We start from the raw sequence: 16,995 nt of genomic DNA, 5'->3' as shown, positions 1-16,995 counted from the left end.
GCGCCAACATTAAACAACACACAACCCATGCTGTTCGATAATATGCCCGTTTACATTTTATTCCGTAGGCATGCAGAAAAAGAATATGTGAAATTTTTGTGTCTGGTCTTATAGTATTTATTCTATCGTTTTATTTAAAAATTCAAATTATTTTTTTAGTACGTTTCTGCGTTGCTATTATTACGGAAGTAATCTTTAGGCACATGATTAGACAGCTTGACACTCTGGGGTCCTACCAGTTGTAGGCGCAGTTTCAACCAGGTTGCAAAACACAAATCGATTGTTTATTTTGTGTTTGTTTACATTTTCCAAACAGATAAATGGCTTCGACTTTGTTATCGCCCATGGTGGATTATTACAATGACGAAGAAGAACTCGACAGCGTGGAAGATGACGATGATCGCAGTTTCAGGGGAAGAGACTCGGAAGAAGGTATCGTTGAAAACTAAAACCCAAACTAACCGTCGGGCTCGGTATACTTGCTGGAGAAGAAACGGAAACGCATGGTTATTGCATTAACGTAGCGATGCCTAATGAAAAGTTTTATGTGGTCCCGAGTGGTGTCTGTTTTTTTGCTAACAATGTTCTGCGTTTTAGGCAAAATGTTGCGCCCAATTCTTAAAGCTGGAGAATTAGGTCAGCGGGCGCCTCAGTCACACGTAGTTAGCTTAGGAGCTACATGACGTTAGCTTCCCGATTACCGCCTGCCAGGAAACATTCTTGAGGCAGGTAAAGTGTCGATATACGACTTGCTTTCAATGATGTGTCAAATGTGAGAGGCTTATTGAGCCAATGGTTTGCATGAGCAAAACGCGTATTTGTTTATATGCTAACCCGCTAGCGTCTATTTTCTGACAGCAGAAACCAATCAGCTGTAACTACAACGTTGGCCACACTGGTTTTACGCTATTTGCAGCGAGACACTATGGGTAAATCCAATAGAGTTTCCCGATTTGGGGGTATTGTGTTACTGTCACGTCTTCCTTTACACTAATGGAAGGTAAAACATAAAAAAGAACACATTTAGGTGTGTTTTTACGGTATTGCATCCACTGCATCTATCTATCTATCTATCTATCTATCTGTAAGTCGATGCCAATCGGTGCATGCGTGATGAGATAATATTCATCATTTGTACGTGTGTAAGGTTGACGTTTCAGATCATCGTAAAGGCATAAAAAAAATCGTTGTCCTAACCCGAGTAATTATCAGGAGAAGTTCCGATGTGATATACATGACTTCAGCGTGTTTTTAACTTGTGACGTCCCCCAAAGTAATTGCAAACGTTTCCGAGCACCTTTTTTTTAATGCTACACGCCGAGTGCTACATAGCGCTAATTAGCTACCGAGCTACGTAACGTTATCTCTGAGCGTTGACAGGTTGGCCGTGCGCGCAGTGTCCACTGCTCTGCCCTTTTCACACTCCTCAGTGAGCCGGGACGGATCGCAGCGAAACGGGAGAGAAAGGCAAGAAGAGATCAAGGCGATGACAACACTACAAGGTTAGCTAGTGTTCCGACACCGAGTGAGCAGAGAGCAGCTGGGTCCGCGTCCTCTCCGTTGGATGTGTTGACGTTTCTGATTTCGGCGTGAGACAGAATCGGGTTACTCTTGAAACAGCGGCCGGAGCTAACTTCAGCTAGCGCATTAATGCTAACTGAAAATGAAAGCTGCTGTGTCAGCTTAACTGGGGCCTTTACCTCGCTTGCCTCGAGTTTTGAGGGCAGAACAGGCAGACCTAAGTCAGCCGGCGCTTACAAGGGCGACTCTCGACTTTGCCACATCGCGAAACATGTCCGCATCGCTTTCGTAGATTTGACACTGTATTGATAGCCCCACCAAGGAAGCCGGGCACCGGACTGATTAATCACACCATGCGGCAAATTCTTGGCATTCTGACTAGCGGCTACATTACTGCCTGTTTCATTAGTGTCGTTTAATGAAACTTCATGAAACGCGCTTGAGATGTGCACAGCTGGCGCACTTGTTTAGCCAAACTTTACGCCCGAGGATGTCTCGTGTGAATCGTGGCAAATGTGGATTTCCCAGTGTGTCCAAGTCCTGCAAACCGGAGGGGCATTCCCACGGAGGGTGTTCACCATTGCCTCACAAGAGCCGCGCACGTCCTTTGAAAATTTTTATTCCACCTTTCTGACAGGAGGTGTTTAAAAAAAATAAAACAAAAAATAAAGTTGAGTCGGCAGAGACTTTTGAAACGTGAGTCAGCTCTTTACTTTCCTGTTTCCAGACACAGAAGATGCCAGTGAGACAGATCTTGCCAAGCACGACGAGGATGACTACGTAGAAATTAAGGAGCAGTAAGTGATTTGCAGATTATACACCGGCCTTTTCCAGCTTTATTAAAAACTAATTGGTGGTTTAAAAAAAGCTGCATTTGTGCTGATGCTGCAGCGAAGTGATTAAGGGCGTCTGTGGTGGTTTTATTTCCTTGCAGAATGTACCAAGACAAACTGGCCTCCCTGAAGAGACAGCTGCAGCAATTACAAGAAGGTAAAAACAAAATAAATCAAGAATTCCAGTGCAACTTGTGTGTAGATGGGGATTCATTTAGATATGTATATATATATATATATATATATATATATATATATACATTTTTTTTAGCCTTTATTACTGGCTGAAAAGAGAAAGCAGCCAAGGAACGGGTGATGACAAACGGTCATCTTCCAGGAGCAGCTAATTTTTTTTAAATAATCAATCTGTTGCACCACCAGCTGTCCCACAGGGCCATGTTTGCTCAGCCTGATGCTGATGGTAGATCGTTGGGTGTGGTTTGTAATCTGATGACTTTTAAACACAGTTTAACACACAACTCCAGAAAAGATTCCGTAAAGCTCAACTTTTCAAAAGCTCGTCTTGTGAAATGTGTTTTTGGGGTTTTGTTGAGATGCCATCTTTTCTTTTTCCTTTTCCATTTTACTTCATCGCGCCCTGATAGTTGACCCGCGGTTATGTTTTCGCAGGTACGCTGCAGGAGTATCAGAAGAGAATGAAGAAGTTGGACCAGCAGTACAAAGAGAGACTTCGAAACGCAGGCAAGAACACACTTTCTACTGCATCCTTTTCCATGGAAGTAGTGTAAAGAAAACGCTGATTGGAAGCCTTGATGTTGACACGTCGGGCATTTCTTCAGGATCAGTTGGCGTTCAGCTCATCATGGCTGAGTTACCTGTTTAAACAATGAGCCATCTGGCTGTTTGAGGTTCCGTTTTTTGTTTTTTTTGTGTCGCTGCAGCTTCGTGTTGACTCATAGTGCGGCGCCCACAGGCGTACGTGTTGTCTTTGTTTTACTTTTATTATTTTAGATACACAAAGTTTTCGATTAAACGTGTGCGTGACTCAGAATGATGAAAATCTCTTTTAAATATATATGTGTATATATATATATATTTCTTGCTGGCTGTGTCCCAGAATGTTATTTACTTAGTTCATGCAAGAGGCAGGGGTAATGGATTTGGAGGACTGTCGTTTTTCACAAATAATCAACTGGCTGTTGAATGCAAAGATGTCAAACGGGCGAAAACAGTGCGGCCTCTGCTACAACAGGCACCATTTTCCTGCCTTGACGATAAGTTTGTACATTTTTACTGGGAGTCTTCATGGTCCTACATTTGGCCTTTTTTTTTTTTTAGCATTGGGCATCAAAAAGAGCCACACCTTTCTTTCAACTCAGTTCTGACGTTTGGAACTTGTGACTCGATCGATCACATGAACAGTCAGCTTCGTCCTGTTAGCCACGACTATTCCAGCCATGCAATAAACCTGCCTGATGAGAGGAGAACATACATGTGTTCTTGGCAGTTTTAATTGACCGTTTGTGTTTTATTTTCCCCTTTACAGATTTGTTTCTCCAACTTGAGGTAAGTAGCCGTTACAGGACTGCTTAGCAGGTGGTGTTCCTGTGAAACATTGTCATCAGAATGGTTATTAATATTATTATCACAACCAGACCAGCGTATTTTTCCCGCTTTGTTTCATTTCTACAGACGGAACAGGTGGAGAGGAACTACATCAAAGAGAAGAAGGCGGCGGTGAAGGAGTTTGACGATAAGAAGGTCGAACTGAAGGAAAACCTGATTGCAGAGCTGGAGGAAAAGAAAAAGATGATTGAGAACGAGAAATTAACAATGGAGCTGACGGGCGGTAAGGGAGCCAGAGTACTGTTATTAATCAGCGACTTTCTCAGCAAAAGTGAAGAAAATGGGGTTAACAAAAGTGTGTGTGGGAGGATATGAGTTTTTCTTTCCTGTTCCCCTCTGATATTAAGTTATTTTCAGAGAAAGGTGAGACGCTGCGGTTCTGTTCTTTTTAAAATTGCTCATGTGGGCTGTTGTTTTTATGTACCCCGTTTCCACAGACGCGGCATTTTATCAAGTTTGTTTCCAAAATTTTGACAGATGGCAATGATCTCAATCAAAATGTTTTGAAACCACAAACTTGAGTGTTTAGTTTATTCCCAGTGGAATAAAGAAATGGATAGGTGTTGAGGGATTGTCTTGAGAAGATATCTTTTTCCATCTTCAAACCTGAAAAGATGCAACTACACCCCCCCCCCCCCCCCAACCAGCTGGGGCCTGGATTTATTGCTGATCTCTGTTGTTTTCTTTCATCCACAGACTCAATGGAAGTAAAACCAATCATGACGAGGAAGCTGAGGAGACGGCCCAACGATCCAGTCCCAATACCAGACAAGCGAAGAAAACCCGCACCAGATATCCTTCATGTGAACTTGCAGACTGTATACATAAACCTGTGCAGGGGGAAACAGTCATTATTATTTTTGCTGGCATTATTTGTTCACTCATACTGGGAAAAAATGGGCCTTCCTTGACTCTTCAAACCTCAGCTCAATTATTTGTTAACAGATGAGCAAATAATGGAAGATCTAAGAACGCTTAATAAGGTTAGTGTTTTCTGCTTTTCTTCTTACAAGTTACTGAATGTCACTGCAGAATCTCCTGTGCTCATATTACTTGTTGTAAACATTTTCACACCTCGTCTTTTACAGCTTAAATCACCAAAGCGGCCAGGTACGTCAGCGCTCACCTTTTTCAGTCAATTTAGTCACAAACACGCTCAGTTACGTTCCTTTTAAAGGAATTGCTTTTTCACACATTTTCCAAAAGTGTCCCAGAACTAAAGCATGCATTCCTGGATGTGTTTGTTTTATACGCTGATCCTAACGGAGAGTGTCTCCCTCTTCAGTTTCTCCCTCAACACCAGAGCACATCCCCTCTGCTCCCATGGAGAGCCCCTCCCAGCGCTACGAGGCCCGCATTGAGGAGGGAAAACTTTATTACGACAAAAGATGGTAAATTTCAACTTGCATCCTCAAAACAGACATTTGAAGGTTTCTCTCGCATGATACCGTTAGCCTAGCTTATGTCACCACTAGATGGCCACATTGCCACAGATTTGATGGCTCTATCCAACAGACATGTTACAAAAACTTGGATGGCAGCTTCTTTTTGTCCCTTAAGGGAATATGTCTGCATAGGAACACTACATTCTGCTGTGATGCATATGTGAAGATAATAGAAGTCCTTGACCATTCACAGCTCTGACGTCCTTCTGTTTGAGAGCTGAGTTTGTGCATCAGGCATGTCAGAACATAAGGTCATTTACAGAGGGGAGATGATAATAGAGTTCAGTCCTATTACCTGCTGGTATAGATGGAGGAAGTTGAGCGAGGGGAGCGTTGAGGCATGCACGCTTTTCTTTCAAGGCAAAGCCTGAATAATACGCCTCGACCGGAAAGCCTTCTCAAAGAGCAACAGGGAGACATGCGTCATAATTCTTCATCGGGCTCTTAATGATCAAATATTTGAAGTGTCAGTTTCTTCCTTTTGGTTCTGTCTTGACTGTTTGTGGCCTTTAGGAAGAAAGGAGAAGAAGACTTTTGGTTTTGACTTTTCAGTCCCAATTATGTAGTCGGGGCAGTCTGTGGAAGAAAGCTGCGTGATATTATGTTCGGACCCCTTCGCTCTCCACATGTATGCGTGTCTCTCATTTCATACAGCAAATCGTGCACATATTAATGCAGTTTTGTGTCGTTTTCTGGTAACAGGTACCACAAGAGCCAAGCCATCTACCTAGAATCGAAAGACAACACAAAAATCAGCTGTGTCATCAGCTCAGTGGGGACCAATGAGGTGAGTTTTAGTTCTTGTCCATCCAGAGCTGTTTACTAATTTATTATTATTATTTTTTTTTTTTTTGGGGGGGGGGGACGTGTGACTCTTTGCTGGCTCCATGACCAAGATGGCTGTCATTGTTATAAAAATCTTTTTTTTTTTTTTTTAAGCACCAGTCTCCCACCACAGTGCTGTCCATATGTTGCATAAGAATCAGTGACCACAGAAGTCAATGTAATGGCATCCCACATCTTTCACCTGGGCTTTAATTCGACTGTACGTTCTATAAAGTGGAGTTTATGATTGGGGCTTTAAATGCTTCTCAAAGGCCTTCAACTACCTGTGGTTTCTGCGACTGAATAAGCCCACAGGTCCATAAAAAGGAGAGTTGCCACAGTTCTCCTCCCACTCTCAGAGTTGGAATGCTAAGTTGACAGCATCTCTTTAATTGTTGGCCCATTAGTTGGCCTGTCCGCGTTCCTTAAGACTGCAGAACACGGCTAAAGTCTTGAATAATTTTTAGCTGTTTGTTAATCAACAATTAGGGATTTTTATATCCGAAAAATTTTGTTGAGGCCACAGTCTTGTTTATTTGCCACCATTTGAATCAAGAAATGTTCGCCCCTCTTTTCTATCGTTGCCCAAACTCGATATATTTCATTCCTGTGTGCCATAGAATGCCAATGCTTCCCGGAAATGTTTAAGCATTGCCAATTTGAGCCAACCGGTTCCACTGAATTACATGTTTCCTTCATTTGAAATCGCTGAAATGTAATGACTGGAGAAAAAAAAAGACTCCTTTGGGCTTTGTAACCAGGAAAACCTTCTACATGCAGGAAATACAAAGGGAAAGAAGAAGGCATATGTCCTCTCTAAAAGTGTAAAGTAAATTGAACCCTTTGTTTTTAAGTTGTGTGTATGTATGTGTGTGTGTGTGTGTGTGTGTATATAGATATATATATATATATATATATATATATATATATATATACGACCTTTGGTTGTCTCTTAATAAGCTGGCAGGCAGGAAACGGTTCCCATCTACATGCCTTACCCTTCACAGCTGCTGTGGGATGGATCAGATCTAAATGACACCATTTCCTCTGTGTTTGTGCTCCAGATTTGGGTGAGGAAGACGAGCGACAGTACAAAGATGAGGATCTACCTGGGACAGCTGCAGAGAGGAACATTTGTCATCCGTCGACGGTCTGCTGCATGAAACATTTCCCCACAGCTCCTCGCCCAACACCCATCTGTTTGTTTATCTGTCCATCCATCCACTCATTCATTCATACGGAGTTTCCGTGCATCGCTGCGGCAACTTATTTGTGGTCATGCACAACTGACTCTTTTCCAGTATTATTTGTCACCATGTGGCACACGTGTTCAGTTTGTGGTCACGGAATTCCTCTTAAATTCTATCATTAAGCTATTTGTCTCAAACAGCCCAATGTTGACCTCTCACCGGCGGCATGTCGCTCAGAGAGAGGACGGTGATAAACGGACGAGGAACTGCCTCAGCTTGAGCTGTGTATCATGAATCGCCCTCCTGAAGAAGCTGATGGTTGTTTGTACGAGAAGTCATTTTCAACATTCTAAGAAATGGAGATTACTTGGTATGCGGACGGCTCTGGTAAAATGATCCGTTGAAACGTTGTGTGCATTAAACAAATGTGTGTGTATGTTTAATGTCTTCACGTTCCCCTCTCCTTATGAGAGCAATCTGGATTAGTTGGACTGTGTTTGCATGTGGAGCCGACTGTTGACTTGTACTTTGTTTAATTTTATTAAAACTATTTTCTGCTTTTTAATAAATGCCTACTTGGTTTTATGGTTGTGATATTAACCCACAGGTTTCCTGAGATTAAACTTAACATTGGTAATGTAGAGAAGAAGCCGTCAGAGACTGCTGCAGGCATGCGTTCAATACAGTGCTTTCCCTAGATGTGCCAGTTTCAAAAGTTGTATATATATATATATATATACACCGATCAGGCAACATAATGAAAGCTATTGACGGGAGTTCCTCTTTGTATGATGCAGTGTTCTGCTGAGGAAGCTCACATCCTGGAACGCTCATGGACGTTGACACTGTTTACCCACCCAAACGCCTATGCAGACCAGCCACATTACAGCTCATTATGCATGACGCATGGATAAAATCTCATTCTATTTTAATCAAGGATGAGACAGACCCTGCGGTCTGATGGAGTTAAGCACAGTTTGAACAGCTTGATCTTATGAAATAGCCAGGCATAGTAATTCCACATAGTTGTATTTAAACTGAAATTACCAGAACAGTCCAGCCTGTGTTCTCCAACTCATCCACGGGCGTGCTAAAAAAAATCTATTGCAAAAGCTGGACCTACAAAACAATTCGAAGTACTAGAAAACCATTACCATTCAACTCCGAAGGAGACTCTAAACTGTCCTTCTTGTCCAAAATTAAATAGGAATGGGCTCTTACATTATCAGTGTGATGGGTCTATAAGGACTTAGAAATGATAAGAAAAAACGCTGCAACAAGAACGGCGGACGACTGATCAATAGGCGAGTGAAATTCCGTCTGAAAATTTCACTAAATCGGGCACCGCCCTGAAGCCCAGAATGGAGATCCCCGCACCAAGTACTTTTAAAGCTGAACCTAACTGGAGAGTGAGCGTAAGTGTTTAAAACAAAATGAGATTTAAGTGTAAAAAGTACAGAGTGAAGAATTTCTGTTTCAACAGTCCTGTGTAACTCCCCCACTGCTTCCTTTTACGCCCTCAACTGGAATCTCTCATGATAACATTTGGCTTTCAGCTGTGGAAGTTGTCTCCATAGTGACCATGAAGTTGAGAGAGGTGAGTAGGAATTTATTAACGCCACTGAATTTTCAGTCGGACTCGGGGGAACTGTTTCAGAAGTCGCCTTGGTTCTCTTTTTCTTACCAGTAGTACTAGTCTGACGGAGTTAAAAATCCATACTTGTAGCAGGAATTGTCATTTCACCTATGTTAGGGTTAGGAAAATGTCACAGCTTGCCTTGAGATGAAACCCTTTTGAAGCATCACTTTTCTACCTTACTGGGCAGTAGGATACATAATAATGAGGTCGAAGTCTTTATTATTAGAGCTAAAAGGGTCTGCAGAGCCACATGGTGAATATCTGTGCCCTTTTATCTCATGCAAGTACTTTTATGATCCATTGACGATAGTAACTGTGTGTGTTTAATAATGTTGCCCTCAGGGGTCCACTGACCAATGTAAGGCTTCAGCATGTCTCACAGCATCCTAAATGTATCAAAAAGCAATATGAGATGGTAAGGACGGGCATTTGAGTTCTATATTTGCCAGCTCATTACTCAGTGTCCAAATCAGAGGGATATTTTTTCACATCACGTCAACTTGTCAGTGTCTCCATATAAGCAAGCTGACCGCTTCACCTCACAGCTCCAGTCCACACACACACAGCCTCTCAACCATCCCTCCTCTTTGTAAACAGCTGACATATTTGGCATTCAGCGCAGGTCTCTACCGACCAAGCAGTCTGCCTTCCTCGCCGTGTGTCCAATCACTTTAGGAGGTTGGCATTTTTTCCCTTTTCTTGACTTAATGACACTGCCTGGCAAGGAGGGCAATTATTTTCCATACAACACAAAATGCATGGCTCATGTGAAGAGGCTCGCTGCCCAGCCCTGGGGCTGCGAGGTGTATTTGCTCAGTTTCTTGAAATGAGCCGATGTCTGCTCCCTTGATTGTAGGGTATGTCTGGCTTTGGGTTAAGGCCACACAAAAAAATGCATTCGAGCACTTCATTCTAGATCAGAAGGGTTTCTTTCAGTCAGGCCATTTTGACTGAACTGAGTCACTTGACAGCTTGCAGACATGTCATATGTCAGCTCCTGAAATGATGAAGCATCCAACTGAGTCTTATGTATAGCGGCACTTTTATATATTGCCCCTGGTACCTTCAGAATCTGCGGTTAATTGACACATGTATAATTTTTATGACAATGCAATTAATGTGGACTCAAATTGGTACACTTTGTTTATGTACAGCAGAATTGATACACGCTTATCAACACAATCATCACAGACGTTTTCTCTTCTGCTAAATACAAAATGATGAAATGTGTTGGAATGTACATTTACTCAGCTTCCATAACTGAGTATATATTCAATTTACTTGAACTTTACCCAAGTATTCCCAATATGTGCTACTTTATATTTAGCTTCCATTCCATTTTAGGGGCAAATATTGCACTTCCACGCCACTTAATTTGTCAGGAGAGCTTTCGGTACTCGGGCCTTTTTGTCACCCCGATAAAAAACAATATCCAATATATCCAATATATATAATAATCATTTTTAATTTTTTAATATTTTTTTATTTAGTCATTTATTATTATTATTATTATTATTAGTTAGTAGTAGTATTTTTATTAGAATTGGTATTATTATTGTTGTTGTTAATATACAATCATTGTAAATATTAATAATTTTTTTAGCTACTTGACTAATTTGAATTTCCCCCATTGGGGGATAAAAAAAGTATTTTTCTATTTCTATTTCTATGTTAACTATCTCATTATTTGAAGATAACAAGGACAGTTTGATAGTAATAAGAGGTTATTGCATTTTGTCAGTTCGACCAAGTAAAGTTTGCCTTCCTGTCACCACAACCAGTGGGATCACCTGAGGGGCAGCTAATGCCTGAAGTGGAGTTGGTTGAACTCTTACCTGTGCCCACAGATGTCTGTGCTCAAGAACAGAAATCCACCAAACTCAGTCCAAGAAAAAAGTATTACACATGCATGCCTTGACTTAATGTTATAGAGCCTCCCCAACTGTCGTGACAGCAGTAATGAACAATGAAATTAGGAGATAGCACCACCCATTTTCAAGCTCACCATGATCACTTTGTGATTGTGAGAAACAAATTCTTGCTTTCTCATGATAACAGGTTACTATATCATGTGATTTTGAGAGAATAAAAGGCTGATATCTTCAGAAAATAAGACGAGTTAACTTATTATCATGCAAAAACAGGCTTTATTATCATGTTAGAACAAAATAATCAACTCAATTGCCAACTATTCTCAGCTTCTGTTACTTGTATATATTATTGTAGAAATGAGTTTGAGCTTAAGCATATGTAAATATCCATAAACCACTCATCTCCCATTTGAATTCATTGTCTGTCTGACATACATAGACAACACGCATGCACTTAAGCAGCATGTTTGCTCCCTTATAATCTTGACATCTCACCCATCAGCCCATCTTACCCTCCGTAGTCCACGTCCAGGGTTTTTAAATGACCCAGTGCATCGCCCCAAGGCTTTCACAGCAGGTTGTTTTTTGTATCTAATGTCTTGGAGCAATATGCTGAATAAGCAAGGGACAAATAGGAGCACTTCTGGTTTCAATTGACTCCATGCACACTATCTGTTCACCGGAGTGTGTAAAACACCAGCTGATGCTCGCCATCCACAAAACAAAAAGGGAGCTCTTCTTCCTCCATGGCCAGAACTCATTCCCACGCTGCGGCGTTTGTGGTTAAATCTCATTGGAGCTGTTATACTCTTAACGGGGTTCTGCTTGTGTGCATACAAACGATCCTCCCAACAATCTCGTGCCACTCCAGGCTACAGCAGTGAATTCCCTCTTTCATCCTCTTCCCCCTGATTTGGGCATTCGCTCCACTGTATGTTAGCACTGGGATACATGGCTGCAGGGCGGAGAGCTGCGTCTCGCTCAGCACTATCTGCTGAGAAATGAGTGGGATCCCGGCAGACTTTGATATGCTTCTGGTGGTGTAAGAAGAGGATGGGAGGTTCTTGACAACCCCTCGAGGCCATCTACATACGAGTGTATGAGTGTGTACATGTATGCATAACAACTCTCTAGTTTATCACTCTCCAGCAGGTCTGCACAGGGAGATAAATTTGTTTACAGAGCAAGATCCTCATCTTGAGTGTTGATTTTTGAACTTAGGTTATAAAATATTTGAGTGTCTGAAGTGCCTACCAACTATATAAGAACACAACCCTGACACTTTGTTTTGGCCCAGTCAGGCCAAGTTATTCATCATAAACTTGGCTCAGAGTACAATATCTTGCTTTCCCATGTTTATTTGCACCCGGCTTCAAATTCAAATCAGCATTCAACATACCTGGAAAGTGGGAAGATAGAACTCTTATGCACCCTATTTCAATCCCATTTCAAACACTAATGTAACAGTGTTTACAGTGTAACAGCCTCTTGCTGTTGTGCTCCGCTTGTCTTCCTCCACCTTTTAAAGTCACAAATGCTGTTAAATAAACCAGACTCGAAGAAATTGAACTTAGAATTACAATTTTTGTCTTTTAAATCAATAAACTATGCTCCATTCTTTAAATCGCATGCTTTCCAAACTAGCAAAGGTTAATCAAATGAAACTTCCCTGTGTTTTCTTTAACCACAGCCCTTCTGTTAATAGAAAGCCTAATTGCCTAATGATGATAGTCTCCCTTTAACATCCTCTGTGTTTAGCATTCTCAGCACATGAGGCTTGTCTTGCAGTCTTTACCCTCAGCATTAAAGGATGCAGCATTATCAAAGCTCACCTTTACTTTTGCAAGTTAGGAGTTCATGAGTTTCCTGCCACGTGACTTCCTGACTGAGGTGGTTTCTTCACTTATGAACACAAGGCCATTTACGGACCCGGGCAAGAGGAAAACATTGATTCGCGGGTGAGAGGATACATTTAATGACTTTGTCAATGATTTTAAAGAACACAAAGATACACAATTGACTAAATTATTACATTTAACCTACAAAGACACAAAGCATTAATCAGCATGGTCGATTATGAAGGTAGCATTCTCACTGGTAACGTTACTTTTTCTTTTTGGACAATGCATTCTTTTAACTTTTTGACTGATTAGACTTCAGTACCAGACTTCTGCACATAAAGTGAAGTTATTGTAGTCTGTTGTCTGAATCAATGGCCACTCTGATGAACGCCGTTAAATGCTGTTAGACGATGTAGAAGAGGAACTACAACAAAAAGGCTTTCATGAAGTGTAATAAATAGCACAAATATATATTATCCTTTCGACTTGTTGTTTCAGCTACTTGTTCGCTGTTATGTGTTTCAGCTATATGTTTTCAAGAGTCCTTTATGCAGTTGCAGATTTATGTAAGATTTTTAGTGGAATTCATTCGGTATTCATAACTGGCCACTTTTAAAAAAAGTTTGTTTTTTTTCCCTTTTTAACCATTCTTTTGTGCTCTTGGCTGTGTCTTTTGGTCTGTGTTCTTCTAAATGATTAAAGACCTTCACCTCTGAACTAGTTTTCTAACACAAAGTAAAACATTTCACTCTAAAAGGCCCTGGGAAGATTCTCCACTAACAAGAAAGTAAAGCATCCCCACAGCATGATATAGAAAATCTGCATGCTTTTACCATGGGAAGAGGTTATTTTGGATGAGTCTCTTCTCTTTTCCTATAATAAGAAATATGTACTGCATTCACAAAGAGACCTACTTTGGTATCATCCCTCCAGTGAATATAATTCCATAAACACTTTGGCTTATCTGTGAAAACTTTTGCAAATGTTTCTCTTTTCACTCAGTATTGCTCCCGGTCATCCTGAAGCTCTAAGTCTTGTCGGGTACTTCCAGCTGCACCAACCTTCACAGACCTCTCTGATTCTGTTTTCCCATACATCTTGGAAGGATCCCAACTGTTTTCTGATTGTATAACTTCTCTTATCCTCACCACTGAGGACAGGTAATTGGAAACAGTCACCTCCTTTTTGTGCAGTAAAAACATGAATTATTTATCAATTTAAGTCTTCTGTAGATTTTTTTTTTACACACTTTGTTTGAGGAACGAGTTTAAATGAATCAATAAGGTTCCAATTATTCAGTCTACAGTTAATTTTATGTTTGTTTTTTCAATATATAAGAGCCTGTTTTATTCATTTTTGTTCCATAATTTGCATATTTTATCAAAATATTCTCATTATATAAAATACATTTATTTGCATTTATTTGCCAATATTTCTGCCCAGCACAATATTTCAGGTAGGTTTATCTATTGTCGTATTTCAAATTTTTATATATATACATACTTAAAGATCGAAATAACTTTTCCACTGAGATATAATCCTCATGAATCTTGTCAACCTTCTGTATTCTTTCAAAGTTGAATGATCAAAAGCTGTGACACCCTCAAAACAATAGCAGCGAATTTCAAAGCAAAAAAATAAAGAATTCAATGTCATTATGGGCAGTAACAAGTAACAAAGTGTAGGAATTTTCCAAATGTCTCTGACTAATTGGCTTCGTCACTAAAATGGCCAAAAGAAGTGATAGACGAAGATGTGGAAGTATTTAACACAGTATCACTCAATCATCTAGATGTGAAAAATTTCACAGGGAAAAGGATCACAAATAGTTTAGGAATAAAAGAGAAAATGGCATGAGATGAAAATTCAAGTAAGACGTAAAGTTAGTATTCTGTTTGCACAACTGTTACACTGATATACAGAATGAGACGCGAGACACACAAGCTTCTATTTGTGTTTGGAGATTCATTCATTTAAGTCATTGTGTAGCCCTAACATCATTTTTGACACCATTTTTCCTTTGTTCGCTCTATTTTTCTCACCTGTGAATCAACGTCATTATGACAGTGTCATTCCAACAAAGAGCGCACCTCTCCAACTCAGTGTCACAGCTCAAAGCGACAGCCTTCATGCTGACTTTGACATTCAGCTCTCAGTAAAAGTAAAATATCTGGTGAGCTATCTTAGCCTCTCCACATAAGGTCTCTTTCCTCCACCACCTCCACAGTGGTGTCATCTCGTATTCAGGAGAGCCCGAAGATAAAGGGGGACGTAGAGAATTGAGAAATGGACCAGTCATTTGTAAGCAGCTATTAAGAATAAGTTTGTCTCATAATTTCTGCATTCACAGGACTCCTTGAGATGCTCCATCACCTCCAGAGGCTCTTACCTTGAAAAGACAAATCATGTCTTGCCTTGTGGGAGGCAGGGTGGCATATGGGGGATGCTGCATTTATACAATTTATCTCTCCTTCAAGCGGTGCTTCATTTCACAGCAGCAACCTTTACAGGACAGGAAATAAACCTTTTCTCTCTCCTGAGCTTTATCAGATGTGGGCACATATTCACGCTTACTTGAACTTAATTTAATTGTTGTTTGATAAGAAATTAGTTGTAACTTTCATGTCATAATGTAATAATGAAACACATGACGGCAGCCTGGGTTTGGCACAGTTTAACACTGTGAGTGAAACATTTTCTACAGCTCAGAAATTGACAGTTTTTTTTTTTTCAAATTCATTTGATTTATTTTCAGGTTACCTCATTTGTCGTCCCATTTTATATTTGTACTCCAACTTGTTGGAGCTATGTTTGTTACAATCAGATCACCAGTAGAGATTTCAAGAAATAAAAAAACAGAATAGGCTTCATATAATCTCTGTGTTTTGTATGTTAAAGGTAGTAAGCATAGGTTGTTGGAGTCAGAAAGTGTCAAGCTAGCTAACTTTCAGCTAACTGACTGCTGACTGTAATAATAACAAATTTGCAAAAGAAAGATGAGGTAAGGCAGTCTGTATGTCCTATGCAGACTATTTAGAGAAACCAGTGCTAATTTGCATGCGCTGTGAGGAATCTTTTTTAGGTTACTGCAGGCAAGGTGGAGAACACTGCAGCCAGCGAGCAGCAGGGGGCAGCAAGAAGCTTGCTTGCTTGCACCCAGTCGAATGGGGGGTAACTGCAGAAGGCATTAGCTCCAGGGGAGAAGGCCCAGGTCGGGTCGGGACTGGGCAAGCAGAGCAAACTTTCAGCTCACAGCAGAAGCAAGGCCAAGCAAGAGCACGCAACACTCAGAGTCATCCGAGTGTACCAGGAGTTTATTCTCCCTGACCAAATTTTTCCTTTTATAATTGGCCTTTTATTGAGCATACAGTTAAAACGCTTAAGGTATATAAACGTGTGGCTGAATTTCACTAATCACTGAAAAACTCATAAGATTTACTTAAAAAACCTATTGTAAGTATTTGCACTCAAATGATTTAAGTAAACTTTCATGCTGCAATATATAGTAACACTCACTTGCCAGTGTCAAGTAAATTTTACTTACCATGAAACATAACAGTTGTGAAGATATTAAGTAACATTTACTTAATTACATCTATGTTTCAAGTTATATTTATTTGAATGAATTAAGTAAAGTCTACTTGTTTTTCATAGGCAGGAACATCATTTTACTCCAAATTTTAAGTAAATTTCATATATCTGTAGTATTTGCTGTTATGAAGTAATTTAGTAGATTTGAATTATTTGCTTGTGCTTGACATTTGAATTTACTTGGTTGCATACGTTACATTACTCACTAAAATTAGGTAATCATTGCCATTATTCTTTTGATAAATGTTACCAAATAAATGTAACCAATACTCTATGTATTTAATATATATTTATCACATATCACACAACTAAATTACAGTGCAATTAAACTGTTTATTTTTCATTTTAAACAGTTTAACAAGAACAGTCAAAGTAAATCGTGGAAAGTAAATATTGTGGATTGAATTGACCAAAATATTTTACGAGTCAGCCATAAGTTTAACATTGGCATGACTGACATGAAAAGAACAGACACTGCATCCAATAAACACTATTGGGACAAAATATTAGGAACACTGTCAACATAATGCACTATAATGGTAGACCAGCACCATCCACCACAACTTCAGTAATAAACATAAAGTCAAATTATCACCTTTCTGACAATGTAAATAAAAACTGAGCATGTAGAAGCTTAACAAAAGTAGAAGCT

The 16,995-nt window shown here is 40.1% G+C and overlaps 1 protein-coding gene across 3 annotated transcripts; it reads left to right on the top strand.

Moving 5' to 3' along the window:
- Nucleotides 1–227: 227 nt before the first annotated feature.
- suds3 (SDS3 homolog, SIN3A corepressor complex component) lies at nucleotides 228–7,975 on the top strand. 3 transcript variants are annotated; one of them, XM_075467386.1, is made up of 12 exons: nucleotides 228–432; nucleotides 2,249–2,318; nucleotides 2,456–2,511; nucleotides 2,985–3,056; nucleotides 3,862–3,881; nucleotides 4,008–4,164; nucleotides 4,638–4,733; nucleotides 4,863–4,924; nucleotides 5,030–5,051; nucleotides 5,227–5,332; nucleotides 6,089–6,173; nucleotides 7,276–7,972. In XM_075467386.1, exons 1-12 carry the CDS (start codon nucleotides 321–323, stop codon nucleotides 7,372–7,374), a joined length of 957 nt encoding a protein of 318 aa, XP_075323501.1. In that variant the 5' UTR covers nucleotides 228–320; the 3' UTR covers nucleotides 7,375–7,972. The 3 variants fall into 3 exon arrangements, with proteins under 3 accessions (XP_075323501.1, XP_075323503.1, XP_075323500.1); XM_075467388.1 differs by lacking the exon at nucleotides 228–432 and adding an exon at nucleotides 1,162–1,502 and having other exon boundaries at nucleotides 7,276–7,973; XM_075467385.1 differs by lacking the exon at nucleotides 228–432 and adding an exon at nucleotides 1,565–2,161 and having other exon boundaries at nucleotides 7,276–7,975.
- The last annotated feature ends 9,020 nt before the right edge of the window (nucleotides 7,976–16,995 follow it).

Source organism: Odontesthes bonariensis, chromosome 6 (assembly GCF_027942865.1).
Source record: "Odontesthes bonariensis isolate fOdoBon6 chromosome 6, fOdoBon6.hap1, whole genome shotgun sequence".
NCBI lineage: Eukaryota > Metazoa > Chordata > Actinopteri > Atheriniformes > Atherinopsidae > Odontesthes > Odontesthes bonariensis.
This window is presented reverse-complemented; position numbering and strand designations above follow the sequence as displayed.

Coding starts and splice junctions, on each gene's coding strand:
- suds3 (XM_075467385.1), top strand. CDS start 2,035: ATGTGGATTTCCCAGTGTGTCCAAGTCCTGCAAACCGGAGGGGCATTC. Junction 2,319..2,455: donor TACGTAGAAATTAAGGAGCA/GTAAGTGATTTG, acceptor ATTTCCTTGCAG/AATGTACCAAGACAAACTGG. Junction 4,165..4,637: donor AACAATGGAGCTGACGGGCG/GTAAGGGAGCCA, acceptor TTTCATCCACAG/ACTCAATGGAAGTAAAACCA.